Below are 16,031 nucleotides of genomic sequence, written 5' to 3'. Positions count from 1 at the left end.
AATAACTAATTTAATCTTTATAATAACTCTATAAAGACAGTTCCATTATTATCCTCATTTCATAGATGAGCAAACTGAGGCACAAATTAAATAACTTACCTGAAATCACATAGTTTGTACGTCAAAGAACTAGAACTTAGGCAGCTGGTTCCTAAATCCACAGATAAACCATTATGCTATTCATGATGGCATGTTAGATAATTTTTAAAAGTAAAACTGATGGGATCTAATCTTTTAATGAAGCAACAAACTATTACCTGCACATCTGTGGTTATTTTAGAAGTGTTCATAAACTCAAATATGAAAGACATAGGTTGCCTTGTTTAAGTCCTTTGATGGCAATTGCCAACTATCTAATTTTGTCAACACTGAAAGGAATGCTGAGTATGATACAGTGGAGAGTAAAACAAACCCAGTTGATGCCTACACATTTTAATAATATTGAAAAAAAGGTTTATGGTGAGGTTCATTCTTCCAACAAATATTTACTGAAAGCCCTAAGTATAGATGCTGATAGAATATAGAATAATATAAATTCTTCACATTAAAGAGCTCACAGTCCAATGAGAATTTTAGACAATAAGGAAGTAAACAAAAAACTAATATACAATATAAAGTGTTATAAAGAACAAGAAAGAAGAAGTGGGGTCAGACTACAGGTAAAACAAGCTATTTAAATAGGGTGGTCCTGGAAGTCTTCATTGCAAAAAATGACACTTGAGCCAACCCTGCAAAGAAGGCAAGAGAGCACTAAGAGGAAAAGACAGGCAGAGGAACTAAGGCAGGAAAGCATTTAAGTGTTGGTGTGATTGAGAAAGTGAAAGAACAACATGGCTTCACAGCAGCATGAGATGAGTTTGAAGACATAGCGTGGGCCATACCACATACAGAGGCTTACATACCAAATTAAGACATTTGGTTTCAATTCAAAGTGTAATGCAAAGACACTTTAAGCAGTGTTAAGTGGAGAAATAAAGTGATATCCTTCATATTTTCAAAAGATCTCTTTGACTTCTAAAGGGAGACTAGATCAAGGAGGACTCTAGAAGAAGGAAAACTTGTAAGAAGGCTAATACAGTAGCCAAGGTCAGCAATGATGGAGGCTTAAGTTATGGGTGGTAGCAGTGTAGATGAAAAGAAGTGAACAGATCTGAAACATACTTTGATGGTAGAATCCAGACAGTATGCTGAAAGAAAGAAGATAAATGGTATCACTTCAAGGTCTTCAGTATGCCTCTATTTTGTACAGAATTATGACTAAACCCAAAAATCACATATTCAAGTCATTGTATAAAAATAAGTTTGTGTAGGTTCTCAAAGATTCCTAATGCCCCTCCAACCACTGACAACCAAATAAAGTCCAAATTCCTCAGTCTGCTATTCAAGAACCCAAATGTTCTTCCCCAGTAGTCCACTCCTCTCCTACTCTAAGACCAAATCAGTGGCCCTTCCTGGTTCTCTTTTTTTTTCCTTTATTTTTTTACTGAATTTATTGGAGTGACATTGGTTAATAAAATTATATAATTTCAGGTGTTACAATTCTATAATACATCACCTGCACATTGTATTGTGTGTTTACCACCCCAAGTCATGTCTTCCATCACCATTATCTCCCTTGTACCCACTTCTAGCTCCCCCTCCCCCCTTTTTCCTGGTTCCTGTAATACTTTCTTGCCACTAGTTTACTCTTGCTAATCCTTCATGTTGGAATGTCCTCCTGCCTTCAAACTGCTACTTGCCTAAACCTATCCAGTCTCCACAATTTCAAGCACCACCTCTCTCTTACACAAAGCTTTTCCTGGTCACATATCTGGACAAAAGAATTGCACAATATAAAGTACTATACAGTGGGAAGAAAACAGGAGAAGGACTCTTTGAAATTCTCATAATATACAGTATTATTATTATTATTTTTGTTTGTATTTTTCTGAAGTTGGAAACAGGGAGACAGTCAGACTCCCGCATGCGCTCGACTGGATCCACCCGGCATGCCCACCAGGGGGCAATGCTCTGCCCATCTGGGGCATTGCTTTATTGCAACCAGAGCCATTCTAGCACCTGAGGCAGAGGCCACAGAGCCATCCTCAACTCCCGGGCCAACTTTGCTCCAATGGAGCCTTGGCTGCGGGAGGGGAAGAGAGAGTGAGGAAGGAGAGGGGGAGGGGTAGAGAAGCAGATGGGTGCCTCTCCTGTGATTCCCTGGCTGGGAATCGAACCCTGAACTCCTGCACGCCAGGCCAACACTCTATCACTAAGCCAACCGGCCAGGGCCTACAGTATTATTTTATTTTAATTCTCACATTCTTTGGTATAGGATAGTATTTGTCTTGTTCTCAATGATATTTATATAATCATTTAAGGTACCCTGTCCTTTGTTATTTCTGTATCAAATATCTAATTCACTTTTAAGTTATTCACTGACATCTCTAAGCCTCTCTTTCTTTCTATTATTAATGCCTTCATTTATTTATTCACTTACTCACTAAAACATTTGCTGATAAACAAGCAATAAGCAAGGAAGTGAGAATAAAAAAATAAATAAGCCATGGTCTTTGTTCCCAAAGAGTTCAGAGTCTAGTGAAAAAGAACATATGGTAATGTAACTATACTGTGGGAGGTAAAGCAATCAAGATATATACATGCTTAAGCCATCTTTTAGAGGTAGGAGAGGTTAGAAGTAGCATTGTTCAGAAATTGATTTCTAGAGAAGTAACAAGTAAAGGGAGTTAATTATTTATCAAGAAAAAGAGGAATAGAAAGAATATCTCAGGCCAAAAAAACAAAAATAATTGTGCCACAAAAGCAAGAATCACAACTATTTGTGAAAATCATTGAACATTATCAAAACCTGGCTAAGGACTTTGTTCTTCTCCAAATTTTCATTTTTCAATCAATTTTTAATATCTATAAGAAATAACTAGAATATATAATATAAAATTAAGTTAATGGCAAAGTCAAAATTTGTATTAAATTTCATCTGATAAGACATTATTTATCTATAAGAAATAGCTATCAGGACTAATATATTTTCTCCTTTCAAAATAGCTAATTTTTATACTATTGGTTTAAAAATAATTATACTCAAATTTTAGTAGCAAAAATATGAAAAATTTTAAGAAGAGTCAACAATTTGAATTAATTACAAAAGCTAATACCTATTGAGAGTACCTACCATGAGCCAGGTACCATCCTACGCAATTATATGTATTAAGTCAAAAACACTTCCCAACATTACTATATGATAAATAATACCACTTTTTTCTCCTACGGAAAACTGAATTGAAAGAAAATGAGATCTGACTCAATATTACCGTTGTGAAAATTTATTTTTTTTCAAATGAAAATTTTTTAATGAACTATATTATAATTGAATAACCATCAAGCAACTAAGAAGAAACCACAGGAGCAGCTACAATAAATAAAAGTAACGTCGCTTACCTGATTGATTTCACTTTGGAGTTGTAACCCATGCTGCTCCTTTTCTTCTCTCTGTTGTTGGAGCTGTTTATACTCTGCTTTAAGATGCTGGTACTTGGTCTCTACTTCTGATAATTCTTCTTTGAGCTTTTGAACAGCTTCTCCCTTTTCACCTAATTCTTCCTGTATTCTCTGCAGTGAAGTTTCTGAGGCAGATAATCTGGACTGAAGCTGTTGACAATCTAGGTCTTTTTGATGAAGGCTTGCTTGTATAATCTTTTTACTCACACACTCATTGTCATGTTTCTCTTCTAACTGAGTATAGTCAAGTTCTTTCTTCATCAACTTTTCAGTCAAGTTCTGAAATATCAATTTAACAGTTTATTTCCTTTCTAATATTTTTAATTATTCTAATTACTCAAATACTATAATTTATACAGTAGTAGTATCTCCTAGTCAGTATTACAATATAAAAAGTGAAAATATTCTAGTTAAGAAGTATTAAGTTATTACATACTAACATGATTTTATTATTGGCCCACTTGACTAAACTCTTTAATATAATTTAAGAATTACCAACAAAATTTTGACATAAAATGAAAATCCTAAAATCTACTAGATTCTTTAGGATAAGAATATCTCTTGGCCCTGGCCAGTTGACTCAGTGGTAGAGTGTCAGCCTGGAGTGTGGAAGTCCCAGGTTTGATTACCGGCCAGGGCAACAGGAGAAGTGCTCATTTACTTCTCCACTCTTCCCCCTCTCCTTCTTCTCTATTTCTCTCTTCCCCTCCAGCAACCAAGGCTCCACTGGAGCAAAGTTGGCCTGGATGCTGAGGGTGGCTCCATGGCCTCTGCCTCAGGCACTAGAATGGCTCCAGCTGCAATGGAGTGATGCCCCAGATGGACAGAGCATCACCCCCTGGTGGGCATGTGGGTGGATCCCAGTTAGGAGCATGCGGGAGTCTGTCTGACTGCTTCTAACTTGGGGGGGGCGGGGGAGGAGAAAAGAATTTCTAGTCTCCTATTTAAATTAAAAACTAAAACTACCCTTATAGCATTAAAAATTATTTTGAATGACAATAAGCTATGGAAATTCTGATTTCTGGCTTTGCAATTTCATAGTTGACAAGGGCATTACCATAACAATACCATTCACTCATCTAGTATGCCTGATCCTACCCATTCCTCATTTCTGTTCTTGATAAAGGACCATTGTTAAGAGTCACAAATTTAAGAATAATTCAAATTTCTTTCAAAGTATATAAAATAGTGATCTAAAAATATCATTTACTTGCTTTATATTTTATTATTTGACTTAATACTATCAAGTAAAAAATGTAAAAATGATACCATCAATCAAAGATCTGAATCAACAGATCAAATGACAAGGTCTGGTTTCAGTGGAGCTGTTACAATTAATATTGAACATTGTACATCAACACATTCACACATGAAATCTGAATCTGAATTTTGACTAGATTCCGTAAGGAAGATAGCTGGGATAAGAGGACACCGGGGGCACCTGGAGATTCGATCCAGGGCCATTTATTTTACTCAGTTTTTATCTGCAGTATGCTAGAAAGGAACAATGCAGAAATTGTAGCAGGACAAAGCCTCTGGCCTTTAAACAGACTATAATCTAAATGAAACACATGCATCAAAAGAAAAACAAACATTCATAAGAAAGTCAAAACATAATGTGCAAGCAAAAATAAATTAATACAAAAGCTGTGTCAAATTTTAAGAGCATAATTTTTTTAAAATAAAATAAGCAGTCAGGTGGAGCTATTGTAATTAGTAAGTTACAATCACCTAAAAATAAAGTTTGAGCTTGGTAAAGCGGTTAGAGGAGTTAAGTATGTAATAGGTATACATGAGTCATGCCAATGGCTCTATACAAAAAGAAACAAATATATAAAAAGACAAAATGGAACAGACAAGTTGCATTTGGGGAAAAAGCAAACACTTACAAGGAGAGTAATAAATCTAGGCACTAAAGAAGGAAAGGCAGCAGTAACTTCTCTGAGAAAAAGTATATTAATGTAAATTACCAAGTAGGAAAATGCTGTAGAAAAAAAGCAGTGCTGAGAAAGATGACAGAAGCATGTATAAAAGAGAAGGAAGAACACTTAGACATAAGAAGAGCAACCAGAAGTTTGCAGCAAAATTAGCCAAAAGATGTGTGCCTTGACCAATCAACAGAAATAGAATTAAAAGGTAGAAGAGTCAAAAGACTAGAGAAATACTTTTAAGTCAATACTAGACAATACTTAAAATACTAGAGTATTTTAAGTCAAATACTACAGAATACTTTTAAGTCAAACCACGTTAGAAAAATTCTTTTTATAGACATTTGTATTAGCACTTAGTAACTGCAAATCTTTCTTGACATAATTTTACATTTTCTTTTTTAAGAAAATAACATTTGGTTTAGAATTTATAAGCTAAACCTATCAATTCATTGATCTACAAATGTGTTGGGTCTTTCTAAAGAAAATGATAAGTTATTGAATTTCCATAAATGCAAACAAGCTCACAAATTCTGAGAACTTGGGCAAGATATAATTTTAAAACATGCTACAAAAATTAAAGGCTAGCCTGACCAGGCGGTGGCGCAGTGGATAGAGTGTCGGACTGGGATGGGGAGGACCCAGGTTCGAGACCACGAGGTCGCCAGCTTGAGCGGGCTCATCTGGTTTGAGCAAAACTCACCAGCTTGAACCCAAGATTGCTGGCTGGAGCAAGAGGTTACTCGGTCTGCTGTAGCCCCTCGGTCAAGGCACATATAAGAAAGCAATCAATGAACAACTAAGGTGTCACAACAAAAAGCTAATGATTGATGCTTCTCATCTCTCTCCGTTCCTGTCTGTCTGTCCCTATCTATCCCTCTCTCTGACTCTCTCTGTCTCTGTTAAAAAAAAAAAAAAATTAAGCAAATAATACGTTAGTCTTCTTCCCCACAGGCTTACTTATAATAAATCAAGGAATCCCACCAGTTCTAAAAATAAATGACCCTTCAGACAGCTTAAAAGAGCAAAAATACATAACAACCATTGACTGTTTCAAATTCACTTGTCTGAAAAATTAATCAAAATCTACCTGCTTTTTTACACACGTGGGAGATAACTGAATTTTCTTTAAAAGAACCTAAACCATTTTCTTTTATAAGAACCTAATCTAGTCTGACATGTGATGGCACAGTAAAGTGTTGACCTGGAATGCTGAGGTCATTGGTTTGAAATCCAGGCTTGCCCAGTCAAGGCACATATATAAGAAGCAACTACTATGAGTTGATGCTTCCCGCTCCTCCCCCAGCCTTTATCTCTCTCTATTCTTTCTCTAAAATCAATAAATAAAATTTTTTTAAAAAGAACCTAATCTACTCACACTATATAATTTTTACATGAAGAAGGCAAACTATATTTAACACTACAGACTTTCCATTCTTTTTTTTTTAATTTTATTTTTTTAATGGGGCGACATCAATAAATCAGGATACATATAACTTTCCATTCTTATTATGGTCTTCCCATAAAATCTGAAGCAAAAAAGAACAGTAAATGCAAGGTTTTAGAAGATTGAATTTTTAAAGTACAGTGAATCCATTAAAGAAAATAATTGCACTTGTACTTCTCCATATTAGTCCTTACAACAAAATATGATAGACATTATCATCCCCATTCTACAAACAAGGAAGCTACATTTGAAAGAGCCCAATGACTTGTCCAAGTGGCAGTCACATATTATGATTCTAAGTCCAATAATTTTTCACAGTACAATTTAAGACACTCAGTGAGTCAAATTGTACTCCCCAAAATATATCCTATTTAAGTTTAAATTATAAAATGAATATTAAGCCTAACTCATAATTATCATGTGGGTAAGCAAAATTCTCTCCTTCCAAATGTCCAGTCTTCTTGATTTTTCCACCAATTGTTCTCTCAATGCATTTTTCTTAGCGTCAATTTCCCTGTATTCATTTGCTACTTGCCCAGATAATGAGAATGAGTGGGGGAAAAAAAGGCATTTTTTAAATGCTTGATAGCTTATAAAGCAGTTTTAGGGGGTTCTCATCTTATTTGTTCCTCAAAACAGCTTGGTGAGAAAGAACAAACTGACTTGTAGCTCTCCAACATCTCATATTTTGTGCTCTTACATATTCCTGTGCCTCCTGTATATATCTAGCTCTCAAAATAAAATGTCATTAAACCCTCTGCAAGTAAAATGCTCCTTAGCATCCTTTAAGACTAATTAAAAAGTTATGTTTTTCTACAAAAGCCCTTCCTGAGTTACTAGGCAGTAAGTTAGGAAAACTTCCACCTTGGTCCTGACCCAATTCTGTATCACAATACTTACCAAATAAAAACAAAAACAAACATTCCCTGAGGTGCTTACTAAACAGCAGAAACTGGTCTAAGCACTACTAATATTTTTAATATTCATATTGATCTTAAGAGGTGAATGTGTATAACAGTACTTCTTAGTATAAGAGGAAAGACTTTGAGAGTTTGTATCACAGTCAGTCAATAGCAATGCTGAGATTTAAACATGCCTCTGACCATTGTACTCTACTGTTGATACCAATGTACCGCTCTGCAATATAGTGGTAATACAAAGCAAGGTAACTACTTGGCACACCTAGCTCCAGCTCTGGCTTACAAGCACCTTAACACTGGGACTGTTGGAAAAAGGAGAGCAACGGAGGGTGGAAAAGGGGTGAGAGGTGAGACTCAAAAATAACTCAATGACCTATACTATTGTAGTAGCTTTAAATAACTATGATTTTGCTCAAATTTTATATGGAAATAGTTAATTAAAACTGAGCTGCAGAATTTTTTTTAAATGTCAAAATATAATTCTTATTAAAACTAAAAAAGAAGTTTCTTCAATATTCTCCTTCTGCTTTTAAGCTTTCAAAGCCAGTAATTAGAAACTACTGGTTTAATGCTGAAAATCTTGACAGCGCAAAAGCAATTATTTTTCCACTCATTACATATTATAGTGTGACCTATCCACCTTGATGTTGCCCATGATTCACAAAAGCTACCCTTGCCATTTTATGTGATAACCTTCAGAAAGCCATATAGAGATTTCCAAATTCAAACAGCTGGATATCACCACTGTCAATAGTTATGGTTTGTCAAGGACATGCAGTGAGATGGAGTGGAGAGGGCAGACAGGAAGAACCATGAGAAAAGGAACTGCACCTCTAACCGGTGAGCAAATTTTAAGTAGGAAAACGCTTTGAAAAATAATTGTGAAGTCTTACACAAGAATTTTTAAGATTAGTAGAAAATCCTACTCCCTAATCAAAAATATTATTTTACTATAGTAAACCACCTTGATTCCATGTATTATTCATAAAATAGCCATAGTATTTCCTTTAACAATGTATATGTGTGTGTGAATATATATGTATAAACAAGCACAATCTGTGCTTCATTATTTGATTATATACCTTAGGCTATCGATATCAAATCATGTCCTTTATTAATAATTTAATATTTCAAAAATACATTATAAATTACACTAAGCATAAGCATCCACTGCACATATACATCCTGGTCAGTTTCTAAGAGGCAGACCATGAACCATGATAAATTAGTATAATTACTTTGGAAAGTAATTTGGGGTCACCTAGTAAATTTGAGCATGTGTGTAGCCTACAAAAAAATTCACTTGAGAATATGTAACAGAGAAATTCTTGCACAAATGCATGAGATTTATAAGTGAATATCCATAGTTACAATATGTGTAAGAGCACAGGGAAAAAATCATGTGAAAAAGTAGGAAGTACTATATGGATTACTTCTGCTGTGTTCCAAAAAGTAACGTAATTGCCACAAGGAAAAGCATTTATAAATTATAAACTGAGTTAGTTGCTTTTATTGTTTTCATGAAATACCATTTTTATTGGAAATAAAAGACAAACTATGATTATTCAGACTTGGAGAGGAAGAGAACCTGTCACTTCAAAGAATAGAACTGATAGTATTTGCTGCCAATGATAAAATAAAGCTTTCAAATTAACCTTAGAATTTTGGAAAACTTGTATCTACCACGTGTCTTCCTCATACTTAAAACCTATTCCGCCTGACCCGCAGTGGATAGAGCATCAGACTGGGTCACAGAGGACCAGATTCAAAGCCTGAGGTCGCCAGCTTCAACATGAACTCATCCGGCTTGAGTGTAGGCTCACTAGCTTGAGCTCACTGGCTTGAGAGTGGAATCATGGATATGACCCCATGGTCACTGGCTTGAGCCCAAAGGGATCTGGCTTGCAGCCCAAGGTCACAGGCTTGAGCAAGGGGTCACTTGCTCTGCTCTAGTGCCCTGGTCAAGGCATATAAGAAAAAGCAATCAATGAACAACTAAGGTGCCACAATGGATAATTGATGCTTCTCATCTCTTTCCCTTCCTGCCTGTCTGTCCCTATCTGTCCCTCTCTCTGTCTCTCTCGCAAAAAAAAAAAAAAAAAAAAAAAAGCCTATTCTGAGATTGATGGTGATATGAGCAAATGTGATACTGTACAATAAAATATATCAATATTTGAGAGCTTTGCATAAGTCAGTAAACCAGTATTTTCCACATAACTAATACACAATACTACAAAATCATGCACAGAAAAGAGGCTCAAAAGGCAAGACAGAGGAATGGAGTTTCATGTTACAAAGTACAAAAACTGTATTGATATGGTTTCAGATTCTGTTACCAGAATGAGCCAGGTTTGGGGCAGCTCTTCACATTCAGCCAATCAAAAGAGATGAACCTGAGTATATAAGAGTGTCTTTAATTTAGAAATAAATACCAGTACCCTGAAAGGCAGAGGAGTCCTGTCCACTTTAAATCTCTCCTGGTACTGGCAGTTTTTATAGGGTTCAGGGAAAAAAAAAAAAGTAAAAAGTCCATGAAGTTAGTCATGGGATCCAGCTGCAGAAACATCTCCTCTGCAATTCTTCTGAAGTACCACAGGCCTAACCAGCAGGGTCCCATCTGGTGTCCTTGGTAAGTCTTCAAGGCAGCCCAAGTCAGGTGTCTCCCAGGAACAGCCAAGACCTGGTGCCTCTGGGAATTATCTGTGAAAAGACTCCCTATTTTCTTAGGATACAAAGTAAAGATTTAAAATTGGTGAACTAAGTTTTTAATTAATTTATAGACCTTAACTTTTCATAGTAAATCCTGTGGCTAGGTTTTCACAAACAACTATTAACTATTGTAATTTAAACCCCCCTAATTGTCAGGTCCCTCCCCAATGTAGTCTTTCCCTGATGTACCTGCAAAGGTAAACTTTTTGCTACATTTCAAAGTAAAGGCTAGGAAGCCATTAAGAGAGAATTGCAAGCAGATTAACTATTTCATAACCCTTACATATCTCCTACTCATTACAACTAAAAGGCTACTTATTACTGAAACCAATGTTCTCACTTTTGGGCTCCCCTATCAAAACAAGCAACCCAATTTATATTATATGACCAAAAAGCACACAAAAAGATGTTCAACATCATAACCATTAAGGAAATGCAAATCAACCATGATGAAATGCCACTTGTTACTCATTAGGATGGTGACTATAAAGACACAAACACACACACATATAGAAAGAGAGAGGAATAAATGGTGGCAAAAAGTGGGAAAATTGTGAATCCTTGTGCACTACTTATGAAAATTCTTTTGCACTGTATATGGTGATTTCCTCAAAAACTTGAAAACAAAATTATCATATGATCCAGAAATTCTGCTTCTCTGTATATCCACAAAAGAATTGAAGGTAGGATCTAAAAGAAATATTTGTATACCCATGTTCATAGCAGTATTATTCACAATACCAAAAGATTATAGAAAGCCACGTATACACCAACAAATGAAAAGATAATAAGACATATACATATAATAGAATATTATTCAGCATTTTGAAAAACAAGAAAATTCTGATATGTTACAACATAGATGAAACTTGAGGACATTATGCAATGTGAAATAAGTCAGGCACAAAAAGACCAATACTGTATGATTACAATTAAAAGTTACTTAAAAGAGTAAATTCAAAGATATAGAAAGAATGGTGTTGCAAGGAGTGGCAGTGTAGGGGGAGTTGTTTACTTAGTAAAGAGCTTCACCTTTACAAGATAGTAAGAGTTTTAGAGTTTGGTTGCATAACAATGAATGTCCTTAACACTAAAAGAAATACTGAATATATCACATTGTATTGTGCCAATATGTAAATAACATACACAGGTTAAAATTTAAGATATATAAAATCAATTCATGACTAGATGTAGTTTTTAAATTCTCACCTGATTATTTTGTGTTAACTCATTAATAGAACTTTTAAGTTTCTGTAGTTCTTGCACATACACCGCAACCTCCTGGGGGCCTTTGGCAAGTTCACTCCTTAGCTGACTTATTGTGGCCTAAAAAAATAAAGCAAACTAAAATAAAAAAACAAGATGGAACCATCTAAAGGTTTTAAGATACATATATTTCCACTGTTATTCTTGTTAAATTGAAATATTCCTTAGAAGTTTCAACTTGGTTCTTTACCCTACCATACTACTATCATTCACATCTTCTTTTTGCCTAAAAATAATTTTAAAATTTATCCAAAACACTCAACTTCATATATTTGATAATACATGAAATGAAAAGTTGGCATCCTACTTAACGCATATGAAGTAAGCATCAAATTTGCAAACTTTAATTTACTGACTCTGAAACACTGTACTTTAATCCTCCTGAATTTAAAGAAAATATGCAAGTTGCACCTATATTTTCTCCCCATTTCTATAACATAGCCTTTTCTTTCTATTTTAAAAGCATGTTAAATGAAAATATACAACACAGAATCACCTTGAAAGGTGGTGAATGACCTTCTTGACTGTATCTGTCCAAAAAAGTTATCAAATGGAAGTATATATATATAGTTTCATTACATTGGATCACTCTATGATCAGTATAATAGCTGAAAATGAATTTGCTTTAATACATTTTAATAATATTCAATAAAAATTAGTTTCTATTTTTAAAACAATGGTTTTATCATTTAAAAATATATAAGAGAAAGGTAAGCAGATAATAGAAATACAAACTTCCTTTCCATGATAGCTTTAACCACTAGAGAGAAGACTAAGAACTGCTTCCTAAATATGGTTTCCTGTAAATGACATTAACAAAAGAACTTTGTATGATATGTTAATACTGCTAATTGAACTTATTTTATTTTTACATTCCTAAAGTAACAATTATTTTCACTGTCTATATTCTTTATTAGTATATAAACTTTATAATATGAATAAGACAAACTTTATAAACTTTTCTTCATAAACATATCAGCAGTTACCTACATCATAAGTACTTTCATCTTCAAGGAAGAAAAATTAGAAGGCTATTAATTTATTATGGCAAAAATGCCAAGAGATCCTTTGCTTATTCCTCTTTTGGAAACCTTCCAAAATGTGTAGCACTATTTTTTTTTAAAAAAGAATTCTCATTGTTGGTGTATCTTCATCCATTTGACATGGCCTTTGTTTTATAGTTTTTAGACATATTCTTATAAATGATTTGATAATGTTAATACCTAAAAAACTAAAGATATCATTAATCCTTTGTACTCTAAATATGTATCTTTTCTAAAACTAGAATTTTAAAAAATAAAAAAGCAAGGATTTAAATGTTTTAATTTATTCAAGAGGGAAAAAAGAAAGATGTGGGAAGAGTATACATCAAACGTGCAGTTTCATTATGGGGAAGGGGAGGAAGGGTACTGAATTATAGGAACTTTCACTTTCTCTATTGCACATTATACATCTTTTACAATGATCAAGTATTATGTTTGTATTTGGGAAAAATAAAGATTAAAGAAGGACAAAATCTCAAAATAAATAAATACATTCCCTATTCAGGTGAATTTCCAACAGTGAAAGCTCTCTACACTAGCCACACTACCTTTCCTCCCTATTTAACAGGCCAGGCTCAGTCACGTGTACCAGGAAGGCTTTAGCACTTGCTCTACCTCTTTCTGCTCCCCATTGTTCACCTTGACTCTTGCTTACTTCATTTCTCTCACATGTACACACCTTGAGGAGACCTTCCTTGATCATTCTGTTTAAAACTGTCCCAGTGCCTGACCGGGTGGTGGTACAATGGGTAGAGCATCAGACTGGAATGTGGAGGACCCAGGTTCGAGACCCCGAGGTCGCCAGCTTAAGCGTGGGCTCATCTGGTTTAAGCAAAAGCTCACCAGCTTGGACCCAAGGTCACTGGCTCGAGCAAGAGGTTACTCGGTCTGCTGTAGTCCCACAGTCAAGGCACATATGAGAAAGCAATCAATGAACAACTAAGGTGTCACAACAAAAAGCTAATGATTGATGCTTCTCATCTCTCTCCATTCCTGCCTGCCTGTCCCTCTCTCTGACTCTCTCTCTGTCTCTGTAAAAAAAAAAAAAAAATCATTAAAACTGTCCCACATTATTGCTGGCCCCAATACTGCACACTCTGGTTTTTGTCTACAGCACTTAGCATTAACTGACTTTCTACCACGCTTTGTGTACTTATATATTGTTTGGCTTCCACAAAGGAATATAAGCTTTATGTGAGCAAGCTCTCTGTTTTATTTACTGTTATATACCTTACTCCTAACTGCTGACACTTAGGCATTCAAAAAATATTCCCCAGCCTGACCAGGCGGTGGCACAGTGGATGGAGCGTCGGACTGGGATGCGGAGGACCCAGATTGGAGACCCCGAGGTTGCAAGCTTGAGCGTGGGCTCATCTGGTTTGAGCAAAGCTCACCAGCTTGGACCCAAGGTCGCTGGCTTGAGCAAGGGGTTACTCGGTCTGCTGAAGGCCCATGGTCAAGGCACATATGAGAAAGCAATCAATGAACAACTAAGGTGTCGCAACAAAAAACTAATGATTGATGCTTCTCATCTCTCTCCGTTCCTATCTGTCTGTCCCTGTCTATCCCTCTCTCTGACTCTCTCTTTGTCTCTGTAAAAAAAAAAAAATATATATATATATATATATATATATATAATATATATATATTCCCCAAAGAAATGAGTGATACTGTTTACAAGGAGTTAATAGATATTTGTTCCCATAGAAATAGTGTATCATATTCTATAAATAATTTGTATTCCTTGAAGCCATGTTATTGAATTCAACACTGAACTTTTACTAAAAAGATTTGAATTACAAAATAACTAAGAAAAGATATTTCAAGTACACATCCTGCTAGTAGTTCAGAATTATAATTATTGTCCTAATATTCTAGTACACTTAATAAATAATCATAGGTGGCTAAAATTTGGCTTGATTAATAAAACCAAAAATGAGCATATATTTGAAGTTCTGAGATTGCCTTAAAACACAATTGCCATATGATGATAAAGGTACTATATTAATAACATTAAAAACCTTCTAAAAACACATTACCTCAAGTTTAAGCACCTCCATTAGAAAGCAGAAAAAAAAACAAAATGATGGATGAAAGGTGAAAAACAAGACTGACAAAAGTACACACTGAACACACAATAAAAATGTCAAGACAGACTGCTAAAGCTGATTTCTTATATTAGAATACTTTTAAAAAATACTTACTCTCTAATAACTATACTGAATATAATCATGCTTATTCCATATCTTTATCAACATTTAGCTTTTAAAACTAAAATCTAATGAGTTTATTTAAAATATTATACAAACAAAATTCTTAAAATATAATTTCCACTAATGACCGCACTAAATACAAGTTGATTACAACTTGGATATTTTTCAGTAATGTAGATCTTTAGAAATAATACTTTTTTAAGCTTTAAATCCTCAATTTCTGATCTATAAAACAGCTAATTAGTATTTGTAAAGTACTTTCCAATTCTTTACAATGAATTATTTATCTATATGCCATCTAAAACACCTAGACCTCTCAAAAAAACTGTCAATGAATTCATAAGGTATATATTTAACAGTAATGAAACATAAGGACAGATTTAAAAATGTATGCCAAGTAATAGATCTTCAGTCTCAACAAGGAATACCAAATAAACTATTGCATTTTTTAGCTTCTTTATTTCCTTGTAATGTGTTGTTTCTCATGTCAATATTTAGTTTCACTAAATTAATATATAAATTTTTTCTATTAAGTTCTTTAAGTTCTATAATTTAGCACCGCACTTAACTGAGAATAAATTGAATTTAAATAAATTAATAACATGCATTTCATCTATTTAAAAAGTAAGCAGAAGCTAAAAAAATGGAGTTATAGACAAATGAGATGGAGTATTTAGACAGTTATTTTCATACAAAAATGATATGAGACACAACTCAAAAGTAATTTTAAGCTATACCCAATATAAATATTATAACATATAATATGGAAAAAGATAAAAAGTAATAACAGTAAGTATTAGGTCAAGATGAACAGTATAAATTTACTTTTAAGGCAAATCATCAGACCACCTAAAATGGGAGATAGCTTCTTAGTATTAGGTGCACAGCCTTAAACAAGTCATATAACCTCACTGAGCTACAGATTCCTAACATAAAAGCAAACTGAGAACAGTACTTAACACACAGGATTAAAAGAAACAAATGGGACCACAACCTGTATTTAAACT

General features: G+C 34.3%; 1 protein-coding gene across 2 annotated transcripts in view; it reads right to left on the bottom strand.

The window, feature by feature from the left end:
* Positions 1 to 16,031, bottom strand: part of EEA1 (early endosome antigen 1) — a 134,171-nt gene that overhangs the window by 49,967 nt on the left and 68,173 nt on the right. For both annotated transcript variants that reach the window (XM_066368647.1, XM_066368646.1), the window contains exons 10-11: positions 11,712 to 11,828; positions 3,439 to 3,777 (exon numbers count right to left, since the gene is read on the bottom strand). In XM_066368647.1, coding sequence (XP_066224744.1) covers positions 3,439 to 3,777; positions 11,712 to 11,828 — 456 coding nt within the window. The remainder of the gene's footprint in view (positions 1 to 3,438; positions 3,778 to 11,711; positions 11,829 to 16,031) is intronic.

Source organism: Saccopteryx leptura, chromosome 2, assembly GCF_036850995.1.
Source record: "Saccopteryx leptura isolate mSacLep1 chromosome 2, mSacLep1_pri_phased_curated, whole genome shotgun sequence".
Lineage (NCBI taxonomy): Eukaryota > Metazoa > Chordata > Mammalia > Chiroptera > Emballonuridae > Saccopteryx > Saccopteryx leptura.
The sequence above is the reverse complement of the archived record's forward strand: the minus strand, read 5'-3'. Positions and strand labels throughout refer to the sequence as shown.